The sequence below is a fragment of the Galeopterus variegatus genome, unplaced genomic scaffold (genome assembly GCF_000696425.1).
Source record: "Galeopterus variegatus unplaced genomic scaffold, G_variegatus-3.0.2 Scaffold42, whole genome shotgun sequence".
Taxonomy (NCBI): Eukaryota; Metazoa; Chordata; class Mammalia; order Dermoptera; family Cynocephalidae; genus Galeopterus; species Galeopterus variegatus.
The window spans coordinates 972,938-986,849 of NW_007726153.1; the positions used below are offsets into that span (position 1 = coordinate 972,938).

At 37.4% G+C, this 13,912-nt stretch overlaps 1 protein-coding gene across 1 annotated transcript in view; it reads left to right on the forward strand.

Annotated features, from left to right (window-relative positions):
* The window catches only part of GPC6 (glypican 6), a 962,025-nt gene that overhangs the window by 866,647 nt on the left and 81,466 nt on the right, over window positions 1–13,912 (forward strand). Inside the window, exons 8-9 of the mRNA XM_008571554.1 lie at window positions 9,156–9,299; window positions 13,673–13,702. Of these exons, the coding sequence (XP_008569776.1) occupies window positions 9,156–9,299; window positions 13,673–13,702 (174 nt within the window). The remainder of the gene's footprint in view (window positions 1–9,155; window positions 9,300–13,672; window positions 13,703–13,912) is intronic.

Sequence of the window (13,912 nt, forward strand, 5' to 3'; positions counted from 1 at the left end):
GATGATTGAAACTCAGTTCAGTTTCTAACACTCAGAGTGTTCTCAGGGACAACAGAGGGTACTTGCCTGGTCTCCTGAAAGGAACTCTGCTTCTAGTGGAGAGAGGATTATTTTGTTACAGGAGTTTCAGTGACCTCTGCCCAGTCTCACAAATGGATCCACTTATCCCCAGCTCTTAACACTTTTCTTCTGCTCAGGGATATGTGATCTGGTTTAATTCCAATCGAACCATTGCCTCGGCCAGCCTGTATTTAAACATATAAAAGAGCCCCTCTGTGGGAGGACATGCTAGCTTGTAGTGTTTGCCAATGTCTGTGGTGTCTCCTCCCACTGTGGCTGATTTCAAGCTACCAACATGATGTCACTGAACAGAGTAGCAAACTATGATGTAATATTTCCACCTTACAGTTACCATTGACATGAATAACCTCAAGAGTATAGACAATAGTAATTAGGAGGTAACGAGTTTTTAGTATACCTTTGTTGTTTCTAATATAATTTATATAATTGTAAGTTTGTACAATTTAATTTTTAGTAGTCACTGTGTTTAACAACCAGCTTGCAAAATTCCTGAAAATTGGTTAAGTGTTCTCGTGAGCCAGTAAGAACAGTCCCAGCACACCACTGCTGGTCCAGGAAGCTTTTTCTGACTCCCCTGGGTTAGTTGGCCTGTGTGGGTGTTCCCATAGCACTTATCACATTCTATTATAATTGCCTGATTTCTTGTCAGGACCCTCATGGCAGCAGGGACGTGTACAATTGACATATCCCCGACACCTGTGTTTGACCATAGTGACACAACAAATATTTGTTGAATCATGGGCCAAATGAATGGCACAGAGCCAGGCTGATGCAATTTACACGTTTACTTGTATTCTACAAAGTGATCTTAAAGAGCATCGTTAAGCATTATAAGCAAAAACATATGAAATAATCATTTAGCCAAGTCGACAAGATTAGAGTCTCTTTTCTCTCCACACCCAAAAATATGTTTTGTAACTTGTCCCTACTCACCATTTGGGAGAAAATATCAAAGTGTTCTGCTATTTAACAAATGCAAAACCTTCAAGGAAAAAAAAGTTCTTCTCAAGCAAATGGAAAGAATTTGCTTTTATTGAAGAAAACGTATGTAATACGTCTGACAGATATTCTGGAACCAAGCTGTGTAAGCATCAGAAGTAAATTTTTAAAATCTTAAAACTGATGCAGTAGCTGGCTTTGAAAATTGAGGCTGATGAAAAGTGGCCAGAATTAAAACTGATGACTTGACTTAATTCAGTATAATCCAAAATTCTCTTAACAGAATTCTGAATCCATCCAGGGACTTAGAGTTTGCCAGAGAACTTGGCCAGGGGACCATCGTAATCAATCTTTAAGGAAAGAAAAGCATGGATCAGGGAGCAAAGGAAAAGAGGAAAGAAAATGAGAAAGGAGGGAGAGGGAAGGGAAGAGAAAAGATGAGATAAGGGGAGAGACTGGCCTGAAACGAGAGGGTGAAAAGCTTTTCTTAGAAGATAACCATAAAGAAAATTGCCAAACTATTTTTTTTTTAACTTTTTATAATGTTTGTGTAATGAGTATAATGATTTTGTGTCTAAAGAAAGAAGTCATTATTAAAATGTTTTAAGTTTAGGGCCGGCCCGGTGGCGCACTGGATAGTGCGCCACTTGGGAAGCGCGGCGGCGCTCCCGTCCGAGGGTTCGGATCCCACGTGCAGACCGGCTCCCGCTCACTGGCTGAGCGAGGCGTGGGAGCAACACCGAGGCTTGCAGTCCCGTTACCGGTCCCCGGTCCGGTGCGGGGGCAACACTGAGGGTTGCGATCCGTTGCCGGACACGGAAAAAAGACAAAAAGACAAAAAAAAAAAAGAAAAGAAAAAAAAATGTTTTAAGTTTATATTCAGGAAAATTCTTCTTAAAATATTAGCAGAATGCTATTAGGACCCAGAAAAAAATCGTGTGAAATGAAGCTGTAGGGTGCCAGTTTAATTTTATGAAATAGTAATAACATAACTCTTCTTGCTACTACCTTTAATGAAATGTTTTTAAAAATATTTTATGTTCTTCACATTTATTTACTAATGATATGCGAACGTCCCTCTGCACACGTACTTCAGTCCCCACCTCCACTTTGACGAAGGGCCCCCAGCTCTGTGCTGCCCCTAGACGATTATCAGAGGTAGATACAACTGCTGCAATTACAGGTGCTGCTGTTTACCATTGTGACAGAGGTGATATCAAGAAGGGGGCTTTGTAAAGAGCCCGGGTTGCTTGACACTTTGCTGTAAGCGATAGCCATTGCCTGAGCTCTAAGCCCAGTTTTCTCCAAAACTCTCGGCTCTTAGCCAACTGGCCAGACTATTTTGTGTGCAACGTTCTCTCCTCCCTAACTGGCTTATCAAGTAAAGTGAGTAGTTATTATCAAATAATCAAGAAACCGGATTTTTTTGTTCTAGTTTATTAGTTTAAACAAAGTGGTTGGTTTGGCTTTGCTTTAATTTGGCATAATAAATGGAGTAAAGGAAATATCAAATGATTTTTTTTTACATGGATGCATGATTCATTGTATTTTCTTGAGCCTGAGAAAGAAGTGTTCAACCCTGATTTTGAAGAGATAATTGATTATTTGAGATAAAGCGTATAAAACACGTAGCACACTAAATGTCTGGCCTGTCATAGACACTCAATAAGTGTTCCTTTTCTTTCCTTTTCTGTCTTTTCTTTCTCGTCACAGAAATCCACATGCTAATTGCCTTCAATAAATGTTTGCAAAAGAGAGATATAATAACTAAAAATTTCATTTATTCATAATTTTTCATTGCCAATTTTTTTTAAAACACATACTATGTGCTGGAATCTCACAGATTCTGAGATACTGTAATGAACAAAAAGTATAAAATCCTACTCTTCACAGAGCTTAAATTATTCATGTATGATTGCATAATCTATAGGTTTATTACTCATTAATGTCCTATTTAACTACAGATTATTTCAGTTAAAGTAATATACCTTTATGCCTCATTTTCTCAGTGTCTTTTCTATGCATCATATCATTTTTTCTTCACAACAACTTTGAGAATCGGGGAGAAAGTGTTACCCCAAGGTCACACAGGTGTAAGAAGAATAACTGATGTTAGTACTCAGAACTTTTAGACTCTTGTTTGTAACCTGTTTCTATGGTCTGAATTTTTATGTTCTCCCAAAATTTGTAGGTTGAAATCCTAACCCTCAAGGTGATGGTATTAAGAGATGGGGCCTTTGGAAGGTAATTAGGTCATGGGGGTGGAGCACTCATGAATGGGATTAGTGCCCTTATAAATGAAGCCTGAGGGAGCTTGTTAGTCCTTTTTGCCCTTCTGCCATGTGAGGAGGCAGGTGCCATCTTTGAAGCAGAGAACCCTCAACAAATAACCGAATCCGTTGGCACCTTGATGTTGGACATCCCAGCCTCTAGAGCTGTAAGAAGTAAATTTCTGTTGTTTATAAATTACCCAGTCTAAGATATTTTGTTATAAATATCAGCCAGAATGGACTGAGATACCACAGATGTCTCTTATGAAAATAATGGCCAAGCTTGGACAAAATACTTGTATAAGCAGAGCAAATGCAGACTTGATAGCCTCTGTTTTCTTGGGTACAAACAGGATACACCTGAGTTCCCCAAGTAGTTGTCTAACAAATAATTTGTTCATTAACACTACAATATAAATTAGAATCTAATAAGTAAATAAAACATTACTCTAAAAGCATCAAATCTGATTAAATGTAGGCAGTGTTAACTGTATTTAATATGAAAGATTAGAGTTCTGTTTGCAAATTTCGTAATGGTGTATGGAAATAGCAACATCTTTCCCACCATTATAAGAATCTACTGAGTAGAAAGCAAGAAGATAGAATTATTAATAAATACAGGATTTACCAGCAGCCCTTGCTTCTCAGGTTGCCAGTCATGACTTTTGCCAATGTGTAATCAAGCTGCAGATGACAACCCAAAAGATAAAGAACACAAAATGATACAGGTATGAGGCTACGTGTACCTCTGAAAAAGTGCACACCATGATAGCACATTTTAAGAGAAATATGTTAAGATGCTGCAATGTTCTTAAAGGAAAGAACATTGTTTCTAGTATTTAGAAACCTAAGACAGAACACTTAAACCTGTTGCCACCACACCTGCCTCTCCTCCTCATCCTTTCCAAGCTGTAAAATGTTTCTTCTTTCAGCAGTTTCTATCTTAATGACAGCATCTTTAACCTCAGAATGCCAACATACTTCTGAGACATCATCTCCGTAATCTGCCTAAGAGAGAGGATTCATAAGCCAGATACCTTCCCCAAATCCACAGGTTTTGCAAGTCAACTAGGTGGGAAGGATAATTCCTTTGTACGTGAGTAGCATCTGTCGACACTGGGGCTTCCAAATACCTTCCCGAACTAACTAATTATCCCTTTCAACATCCCTTGATGACGAAGGTAAGCAGGGGGCAATTCTGATGATTCCTTAAAGGGGGTAGAGCTAATTTTTTGTTCCCCAGTAAGGTGGCTTAGCCTGCAGCTATATCCTCTAGAAATTTCTGTTCTGTTCTAAGATCTTTAGTGTCTTAAAATAGCATTCCTCTTTCAATTTGCAGGTAGAGGAAGGCAGAACGGCTTCACAAACCCCTGTAAGTGCGTGCAGTTCTGTCTGAGTCACTTCTCTCTTGGCAGGTTACAACTGCCTTCATGGCCTATCTCAGGGCACGTTCCCTGGGACACTAGTCTTGTGAGAACCTTCCGGGGGAGCCTTGGTCGAATGATTTTGGGAAACACTATAAATAACATCCTCCAAGTCAGAACACATGGTAGCATGATGAAGCCCTTGTGAAGTTTTCAAATTTTGCTTTAATGCATGGAGTCTATTGATAAGCTAACAGCTGCTAACAGCCCCTGGAAATAATATTTTGTGAAAAACATTTAAAAAATTTGAGGGCAGTGAACATTTTTCCTTCAAATTTCCTTACTCAGAAAGCAAAACTTCTGGGAAATACAGATTATAGAATGATATAATTAAGTATTATCAAGCACTTGGTATGCTGGGTTCTGTTATTCTGCTTTATGTATTGCATTTTATCATCACCGTGTATCTGTGTCATAAATAATCTCATTCCCATTCAACAGAGGAAGAAACTGAGGCTGAGGGAGGACCCTCTAAATGTTGGCATGGCATTGGGCTGTCCTCAGCTCCGTCCATCTGCCACCTATCTAGACTTTTTTCCCTTGGTAAACGTAACCAGTTTCAAGACTTCAAATGCCATCTTAAGGCTCATGATCTAAATCTATATCTGTAGCCCTGACCATTTGATCTACAGACAGTCCCTGACTTACGATGGTTCCAGTTAATGATTTTTCAACTTTACAGTGATATGGAAGTGATATGCATGCAGTTACAAACCGTTCTTAGGGTACCCACACAACCACTATTTTTCACTTTCAGTATAGTATTTAATAAATTACATGAGATATTCAGCACTTTATTATAAAATTGGCTCTGTGTTGGATAATTTTGCCCAACTATAGGCTAATGTAAGTGTTCTGAACACAGTTAAGGTTGGCTAGGCTATGTTATGATGTTCAGTACATTAGGTGTATTAAATGCCTTTTTGACTTAGGATATCTTCAACTTACAATGGGTTTATCAGGATGCAACCCCATCATAAGCTGAGATGCATTTGTACTAACTTCATTTAACCTAAGGCCCTTTCCTTCACATTATTCCTCATCTGTTTCTTCCCTTATTCAAAATATAAAACATAGGGGTACCCAGACCACCAGGGAAAAGGCTCCTTGGTCGTTTATACTAACCTAACCCTGGGTTTCATGAACCACAAAACTTTGTGTTACTATACTGCTGCTATAGCAAACAGAAAATTGAGACAGTCCAAATTTTCTGTATAAGAATTCTTTTTGTCAGCCATCCTTTGGTGAACCCCATATTTTTAAAATATTTCTTCTAGCTAACAGATTGCATGTTGTCTTAATTTATTTGGGCTCCTATAACAAAATACCATAAACTGGGTGGCTTATAAATATCAGAAATTTAATTCTCACAGTTCTGGAGGCTGGGAAGCCTAAGATCAAGGCTCCAGCAGATTTGATGTTCAGTGACGGCCTATATTGTGGTTTGTAGCTGCCACCTTCGTACTGTGTGCTCATGCACTGGATGAGGCAAGGTTGCTCCCTGGGTCCTCTTTTATAAAAGCACTAATCCTTTTTATGAGGGCAGAGCCTAATCACCTCCCAAAGGCCCCACCTTCTAATCCCTTCACATCAGTGATTAGGTTTCAGCTAATGAATTTTGGGAGGTCACAAATATTCAGACCACAGCACGTATATTAAAAATGAAATTATGGGGCTGGCTGGTTAGCTCAGCTGGTTAGAGCACAGTGTCGATAACGCTAAGGTCAAGGGTGTGGAACCCCACACCACCCAGCTGCTCCCTCCCCTCAAAAAAATTAAATTATTAATTTTATTTTGTCAATCATTTAAGTTATATGATAAGTATATGTTGTTTAAGATTTATTCTCTGTATGAGAATATACAGTGGGGTTTAATCATTCTCAAGCAAAAACAGGGCAAGTTGATGCTCCAGTATGCCTCTGCAACTGTTTCATTAGGTTTTATAAAATTCTGAAAATTGACCCCTAAGGCTTGAAACTTTCTCACTAAAGAGTTTTTTAATGACAATTCTGATTTCTAAGAGTATGATAGAATCTCTATTTAGGGACTTTCAAGATATGAGGTTATTGTGACAGATTTTTATGTAGGTCTCCTCCTGATTATGGGGTTAGGTGTTGTTTCCAAAATAATTGGGTCAGTGTTCAGTGTGGGTCATAGACCCAACAATATCTGCACTGAAGCTATCTTCAAAATCCAAACCCGATGTAAATAATAGAAAGCTGCTAGGCTATATTAACTAATCTCCGTTCTGTTATAAGTAACACCCTCCAAAACAAAACAAGAAAATCAAGCAAGTGGTAATTTTTTCTTCTATGCTGGAGTATCTTCCCAGAACACTAATATTCTTTCAGGGCATTCATGTTCCTTTGATTTAACTTAACCCAGTGAACCACATTTTTCCCAAAGGGCAAATTAAGAAGGTCTATTAACTCTTTCAGTGCTTGGCTTCATGAAATCTCAACAAGGCCATTACTACTGTTTTGCCTTAGGCATTACACTTTTTAAAAGTCAGCTGTCATTTTCAAAGCAATCCAAAATAGCACACTCAACAGATCCCTGGAGCTTTGGAAATGTTAATGTCCTCCATCAGCAATGACCTTGCCAGGGGGAAGTGATTTAGGCACCAGGGAGAAAAGGGCCCACTATCTTTATCACACTGGTTTACACCATCAACTTCAGAAATTGTGTGCAAGAAGAATAATCAATAGTGTGTTACGGCCAATCTCAGGGATGCCAAGACAAAGTACTCCTCTGCAAAATGCTGAGTTGAAGGAGAATTTTTGAATACAACAAAAGAGAAATTAGTTGCAGTGGGAAAGCAAAATGAATTGTGTCTCAAGATGGAATTTGTCATCGGGAATGGCACTCAAGAGCTCCCTGCGTCCTTCAGTGGAATCACATAATACACGTGATGAAAAATGCTTATTTTAGAGTTAAACAATGCAGAATCAGATAATAGAACCAGAACAAATGCATTGTAAATATGCACATGCAAGAATTAGCTCACATAAACAGTCCTGAAAAGTTTACTGAAAAAAAAAAATCTAGGAGAAGAATCATCTGTGTAGAAATGGGAGAAGCATAAAATTAAACTTCATCAGGGTTTCCTGAAAATGTTACTATATTTCCTGTCATTCTAGTAAAGATGTTATCTCTTGATAACCAGCAAAGAGTGTGAAGCTTCTATAAACAGCAAAGGAAATGTCCCTACAGCAGGCGGAGTGAAATCACTGTGGACAAGAACTGGCAGCTCAGTTCCTAAGATCATTACAATAACATGTTTGATTTCCCACAGCAATCCTAATTGTGACATGAACAGCTGTCAACAACAAAATTAGAGAAAACTGTCATTATATGGATGTTATCCACATTTGCTTGTCTTATTTCCACACCAGTGCTCAAGAGCGTTTCCAAAGAATTCTTTCAGTAGAGGTTTTCATTATTCAAAGAGGAGTTACTGAAGTTATTTGACCTTATATACACACGTGAACTGCATTTGTCATGATAGCAGGAACCCCAAACGGATGTTTATTGAAAGCCAAATTCAAGTACATGAAAGTGTTTGGGACACAGCTTGTTTAATCCTGAAGTCATCCTATGAAGTAACTATTACAATTCCCATTTTTAATACAGTTGATTCCCATTATTTGTTGTAGTTATGTTCTATAAAGTCACTGCAAACACTAAACTAGCAAATACTGAATCATTGCTCCTACAGGAAATACAGGGTTATGTTCCTGTGAGCCACTAGTCACAACATTTTTGTCAATCGATCAACACATGACCTTGTTTTATGTGTGCTTCTGTTTAAAGACACCTTATTTAATACGTATTGTTGATTCATTAACATTGAACTCATGGCAATCTAACTCAGGCTTGAACAGAGTTTATCTAACACACGTTTTCTCCACAAGACACTTCTTGTGCTAGGAACGCAGTACTTCAGCCCTAGGCTCGGGGCCATTTTAAACAGTGAAATCACCAGAAAAAACACAAACATGTGAAGATGTGGTACTAATAGACCAGTGTGAGAGCTGAAATGAGAAGCCAGAGCCCCTCCTTATTCAACATCAGCTGGGAACATGCAGGTGGGACTCCAGTTTTTTGCTACTCTGTGTGTGATCATGAAAGTGCTGTGAGAATGAATTGGGGATTAGAAATAAATTTGAGTGAGTAGGCAAATTTGCAAATGTGAAATCTGCAAACAATGAGGACCGACTGTATATGGTGAAACTAAGAGTCAGAGCATAGAATTGGTCACTCTGTATCTGCTTAGGTAATTCTTTCTATTATATCAGGGGTTGTACATATTTAAATTACAAAATTAAAGTTTATTGGAAGTAAGAGTTCCATGGAAAATGTGGAAACCATTGCACTGCACTCTTCTGCATCATGATTTTCACAATGAAGTTCACTGTGTAACTTTCCGTGCTTCCTCCAGGTCTTTCAGGGATGTGGCCAGCCCAAGCCTGCTCCAGCTCTCAGATCTGCCCGCTCAGCTCCTGAAAATTTTAATACACGTTTCAGGCCCTACAATCCTGAGGAAAGACCCACAACCGCCGCAGGCACAAGCTTGGACCGGCTGGTGAGTATTCTTGGATTGATTACCATTGGGGGTGCTTTCTGTTATCAAGATCATTCTCCAAAACACGTTTTGGGATTCTGAAAAGGTTGGTTGTAAAAGTCATCCTATTTGTATATCTGTTCCTGTTCTTAATTAAAACATTGAAAAGTGATTGGATCTTTTAAGTCATGAATTTGATTATTTAAGAAATCTTATAGCTATTAACCCATTCAAGCAGTGACCAAATTTTCAACTTTATATTTCTTCTGAAATATTAATTTGAAAACTAAGTTACCAGTTCTTCTAGAGATATAATTACAATGGCACATTTCTTATTCATCTGCTTTGGTTCTTTTCTTAAAATGTTTATTTATTCAATTATGATGTAGTGCAACTTTATTATGATTTCTCCTTCGTAGTTTTCTGTTTGAAAGACCTTGTCAATCAATGTTACTACCATTTTTTATTTTTTATGTATCTTTAAAAAGTTGAAATCCTTAGAAATAGTCACTCTGAGCTAAATGTGTATCAGGAGACTGAATGATACCTATCATCAAAACAATTTACTTGGTGAATACATCCGTAAACATAGTAAACAAATTTTTGGAATGTATCTTAAAAACCAAATTTTGCTATAAAAAATTAAAAGCTCTTAATTTTAAAGAAATACTACCTGAATGTTTTCAATTTCTTCAATTTATAGTACTATAAACAACTTATATACCTGGAATTGTGTGTACTGTTAATGTTGCTTTGCCAATTATCTTGACGTAAAATTTACATATAAAAACCTTAAGGTTGTGAAGCACTTGGACCACATCTCACTGTGTCATATAAATTCAGATCTCAAAGATTGCTGGTTATGAAAACACTTTTATTAGTCACTGTTATAAATTACTTTATGATTTTAGTTAATATCCCTCTACAGTGTAGAACTTGTAAGATTAAACTGATTGAGTTTGGCCTCAAAGTAATTACGTATCAGCATTTTTCTCTCTGTAAAAACCAAATGTGCTTACAACATAAAGGCCTATCTATGAAGTGTCAAAGTAAAGGGGTAACTGGAGTCATTAACTGCTAAATTACATTATAAATTTAACATCATTAATTAGCAAATAAAATCTCCTCTTCAGAGTAGGTTTTGGAAAAGCTATCATGTTTGTAATCACTTCAACCTTCTACTTTACCTTGCTTATGTCTGTTCTCCATCGCAGTCTCAGGAAAAGTTTAAAAATAGTCATCATTTTTCTTTTAAACAACCAGTTAGATTCCACCAAATAACCTGCCAGTTATTTTAAAGAAATGATGGTTTTCATTGGATTCTATTGTTTGGGTTTTACTTTACAAATTGCTTTGTATATCAAGATCTTTCTAATCAGAGCACAAATGGTGAGTATAGGTTTGATCCTCTTTTTTTTTTTTTTTTTCTGCTTTAGTTAGTTCTAACTTAGTTACTGGAACAATTCAAGCTTTTCTGAATTTTTTAAAATCTAATTCAAGAACTGGGGTACAATGTAAGATGAATAAGTTCTAGAAATCAGATGTCCAACATCGTGCCAACAGATAACAATATTGTATTGTACACCTAAAAATCTAAGCGGGTAGATCTCATGTTAAGTGTTCTTATCACAATAAAATACAATTTTTTAAAAAAGAACTGGGATACATTATGCACTTAGTTAAAATTACATTGAATTTGGACAATATAATGACATCTATGGCAACTAATTATTTTTTTCCCTTTGAAACAAAGAAGCACAGTTTTTTCTTGATCCCAGATGCAATAACCACCCATCCTTAAACAGGGGTGGCAGAGTGAGAAAAATATATTTCTCAAGACAATATTTATGCAGTTTAGCACAACCTAAATAAAGCACCACCACTTTGAGAATTTCACATGATGTTTAAAATCTGATAAATATGAAAATTGGAATTTAAACCTTTTATAAAGGAACTTCATTGGTAATCTTCAGAACGCTCCAAATATAAGGATCTTGAAGAGTTGTTGGCAAATAGCAAACTGATTGAGGATCTTCTATTTTACACATTCCCCCCAAAAATATATTTTAATCAATTTTTTCTAGAAAATAATTGGTAGTGATTAATCATATGATGATAAGTAAAAACCAAGAACCAGACTCAGTGCATGGGTATTCAAATCAATAAGCTGATTGTTTTCTAAAAATCCTCTGATGGCAGGTAGTGTTTACTCCCTCCGAGGTGTGACTTCAGGCTCTGTAAGTGAGAATCAGCAGTTTGACTCATTTTTTATTGAATTAAATTCTGATCCCTCCCCAAATTGTAAGAATTAGCAATTTGTAATTCACAGCCAGCCACAGTCCACCTGGAGTTACTACTTTTCTCCCCTCCCAAGAGTAAGGGGTTGTTTCCACATCAAAAGGAAGGTTATTCTTGAGAAATGCAAGCTAGGCCTGAAGCTAATATCAGAATCTCCATTTGCAGTCGTTGGCTCCCCCAAGGCCTTCTTTTCTTTAAGGGTTCAATACAGTTCTAAGAAGTGGAAAGATGGAACAGTTACCCCTGGTCAGAGAGTGCTGTGCTACTGTCAGATGTGACCATCCTCAGGAAGCACGCACTGTGAACTCTCCAGAAGGTTCTACCTTGCCTTACAGCTTCTATGGACTATTTAAAAACAAGGCTCATATTACCTACTCCTGTTCTAATTTTCCCCTGAAAAGATGTTTCCTGAATAATTATCAGAAGCATGTGTTCCAGAAAAAAGAGGATAATTGAAAAAGATTTTCCTTAATTTCTCTGAGTGTTTCAACAGGGAAAATGCTTCAAAGGACAGCCTCAAAACAATACTTCAATCACACCTCCCCTTTGCCAACATGAAAATAAGTATATACCTCTTGGAAAGTTACTTCTTAATACCATTTAAATTACTATTTGTGGTACTAACTTTGGGATATGTTGGTAAATGTTCTTATATCAGTTATTATAAAGCTTCTTTTTTATGTGAACTGGTAATTATGGGGTTTGTTTTAGAAATAAAGCTCCCAACCTCAAGCTGGGTAAACTGCTGCTAAAACTTATATAACAGAACTGAAAATAAAACTGTCTCTTAACAATACATCAATTCCATTATTTAACCTCTTATTATATTTATAAGTAGCTTATAAATTCTTTTATATCACTAGAAAACATTTCCACTTGTTCCTCAAAAGTTATATGGACATAAAAAGCAGTTAAGGGTAGTCAGTATTTTTCAAACATACTACCCTAAAGTTGTTATTGTTATCTAAGAATGAATGAATATGTCCGTATAAATTCAGCTGCTGATGGAAAGTTGACTTATCCGAGAATATCACAGTCCTTACTGCCAACAGCCATGATTTGTTGAGCATACAAATGCCATTGACTAATTCGGTTGACAGACTGGTCCTGTCATCATGTGTCTCTTTCTGGTTACCAACACTCATCTTAGCAGCCCTTCTGTTCCAGACAACTGTTAATGATTTTCAATTAAATAGGCTAGAGGTGATTATTTACACTCAGGAAGAGAGTGGTTCTCTTCCTTTTCTCTTAAATGTATACTCTGAATTCTCTTAAATAATTTGATGTGAAACTATGAATTTTTTTTAAAGAAAGTTCCAATTCACTGGAAGTAATATCAAGTATAAAAATAAATCAACACGGGCCGGCCCGGTGGCGCACTGCTATAGTGCGCCGCTTAGGAAGCGCAGTGGCGCTCCCGCCGAGGGTTCGGATCCCACATACAGACCGGCCGCTCACTGGCTGAGCGAGGGGCGGGAGCAACACCGAGGGTTGCGATCCTGTGGCTGGTCCCGGTCCGGTACGGGCGCGACACTGAGGGTTGCGATCCGTTGCCGGTCACGAAAAAAGACAAAAAGGAAAAAAAAAATAAATTAAATAAATAAATAAATAAATAAATCAACACGAAATAGATCGATTTCAAAGTCTGAGCATACAGAAGTATTTTGAATCATCTTCTGTAAAAGGCAATTAGTTGTGCAGCTCAGAAAATTAGGTACAGCGTGCTATATAGCTGCAGAACGTACATGGACAGGGAGTGTCTTTACTCCAGCTGACTCAGTAGAGCAAAAATGCTCTTTAAATTGTGTCTTACAGGAATATATTTTATAAAGTTAATTTTTCTTTAAAAATCCAGACTTGGAAGTTGACTCATCAAGCTGGTGATGATTTAGACCAATAAATCTCCAGTAAGTATTCAACACTGTACTGTGTCTGCAGATTTTTCAAATATTCTGCTGGTCATTCTGAGGGAATTTGGGGTGGGGTGGGATGAGTGCTATCCTACAAAGCTGAACTGTATGCCTATGCTGTGCTATTATGTATAGAATAATCTCTTTTTCTTTTTCCTTTAAATTTGTTTTCCTCTTGCTTCCCAGAGGACTGTGTGGAGAACAATGCAGCATAGTGTAAGCGCTGGTCTTTTTATTCTTCCTCTCACCCCCATTCGTCTTTGTACCATCAATCTGGAAAGTTCCTGAGAAATTCCACCTCCGCTTTCCCTTTCCAAATTATCTGGAGTGAATGGAACACTGCACATGCCCAACTTGTTTAGTAATTTCCTCCCTACTTGCTATTTATGGTTAACAACTATTTTGGTATTCTTTCCCAATGGCAAG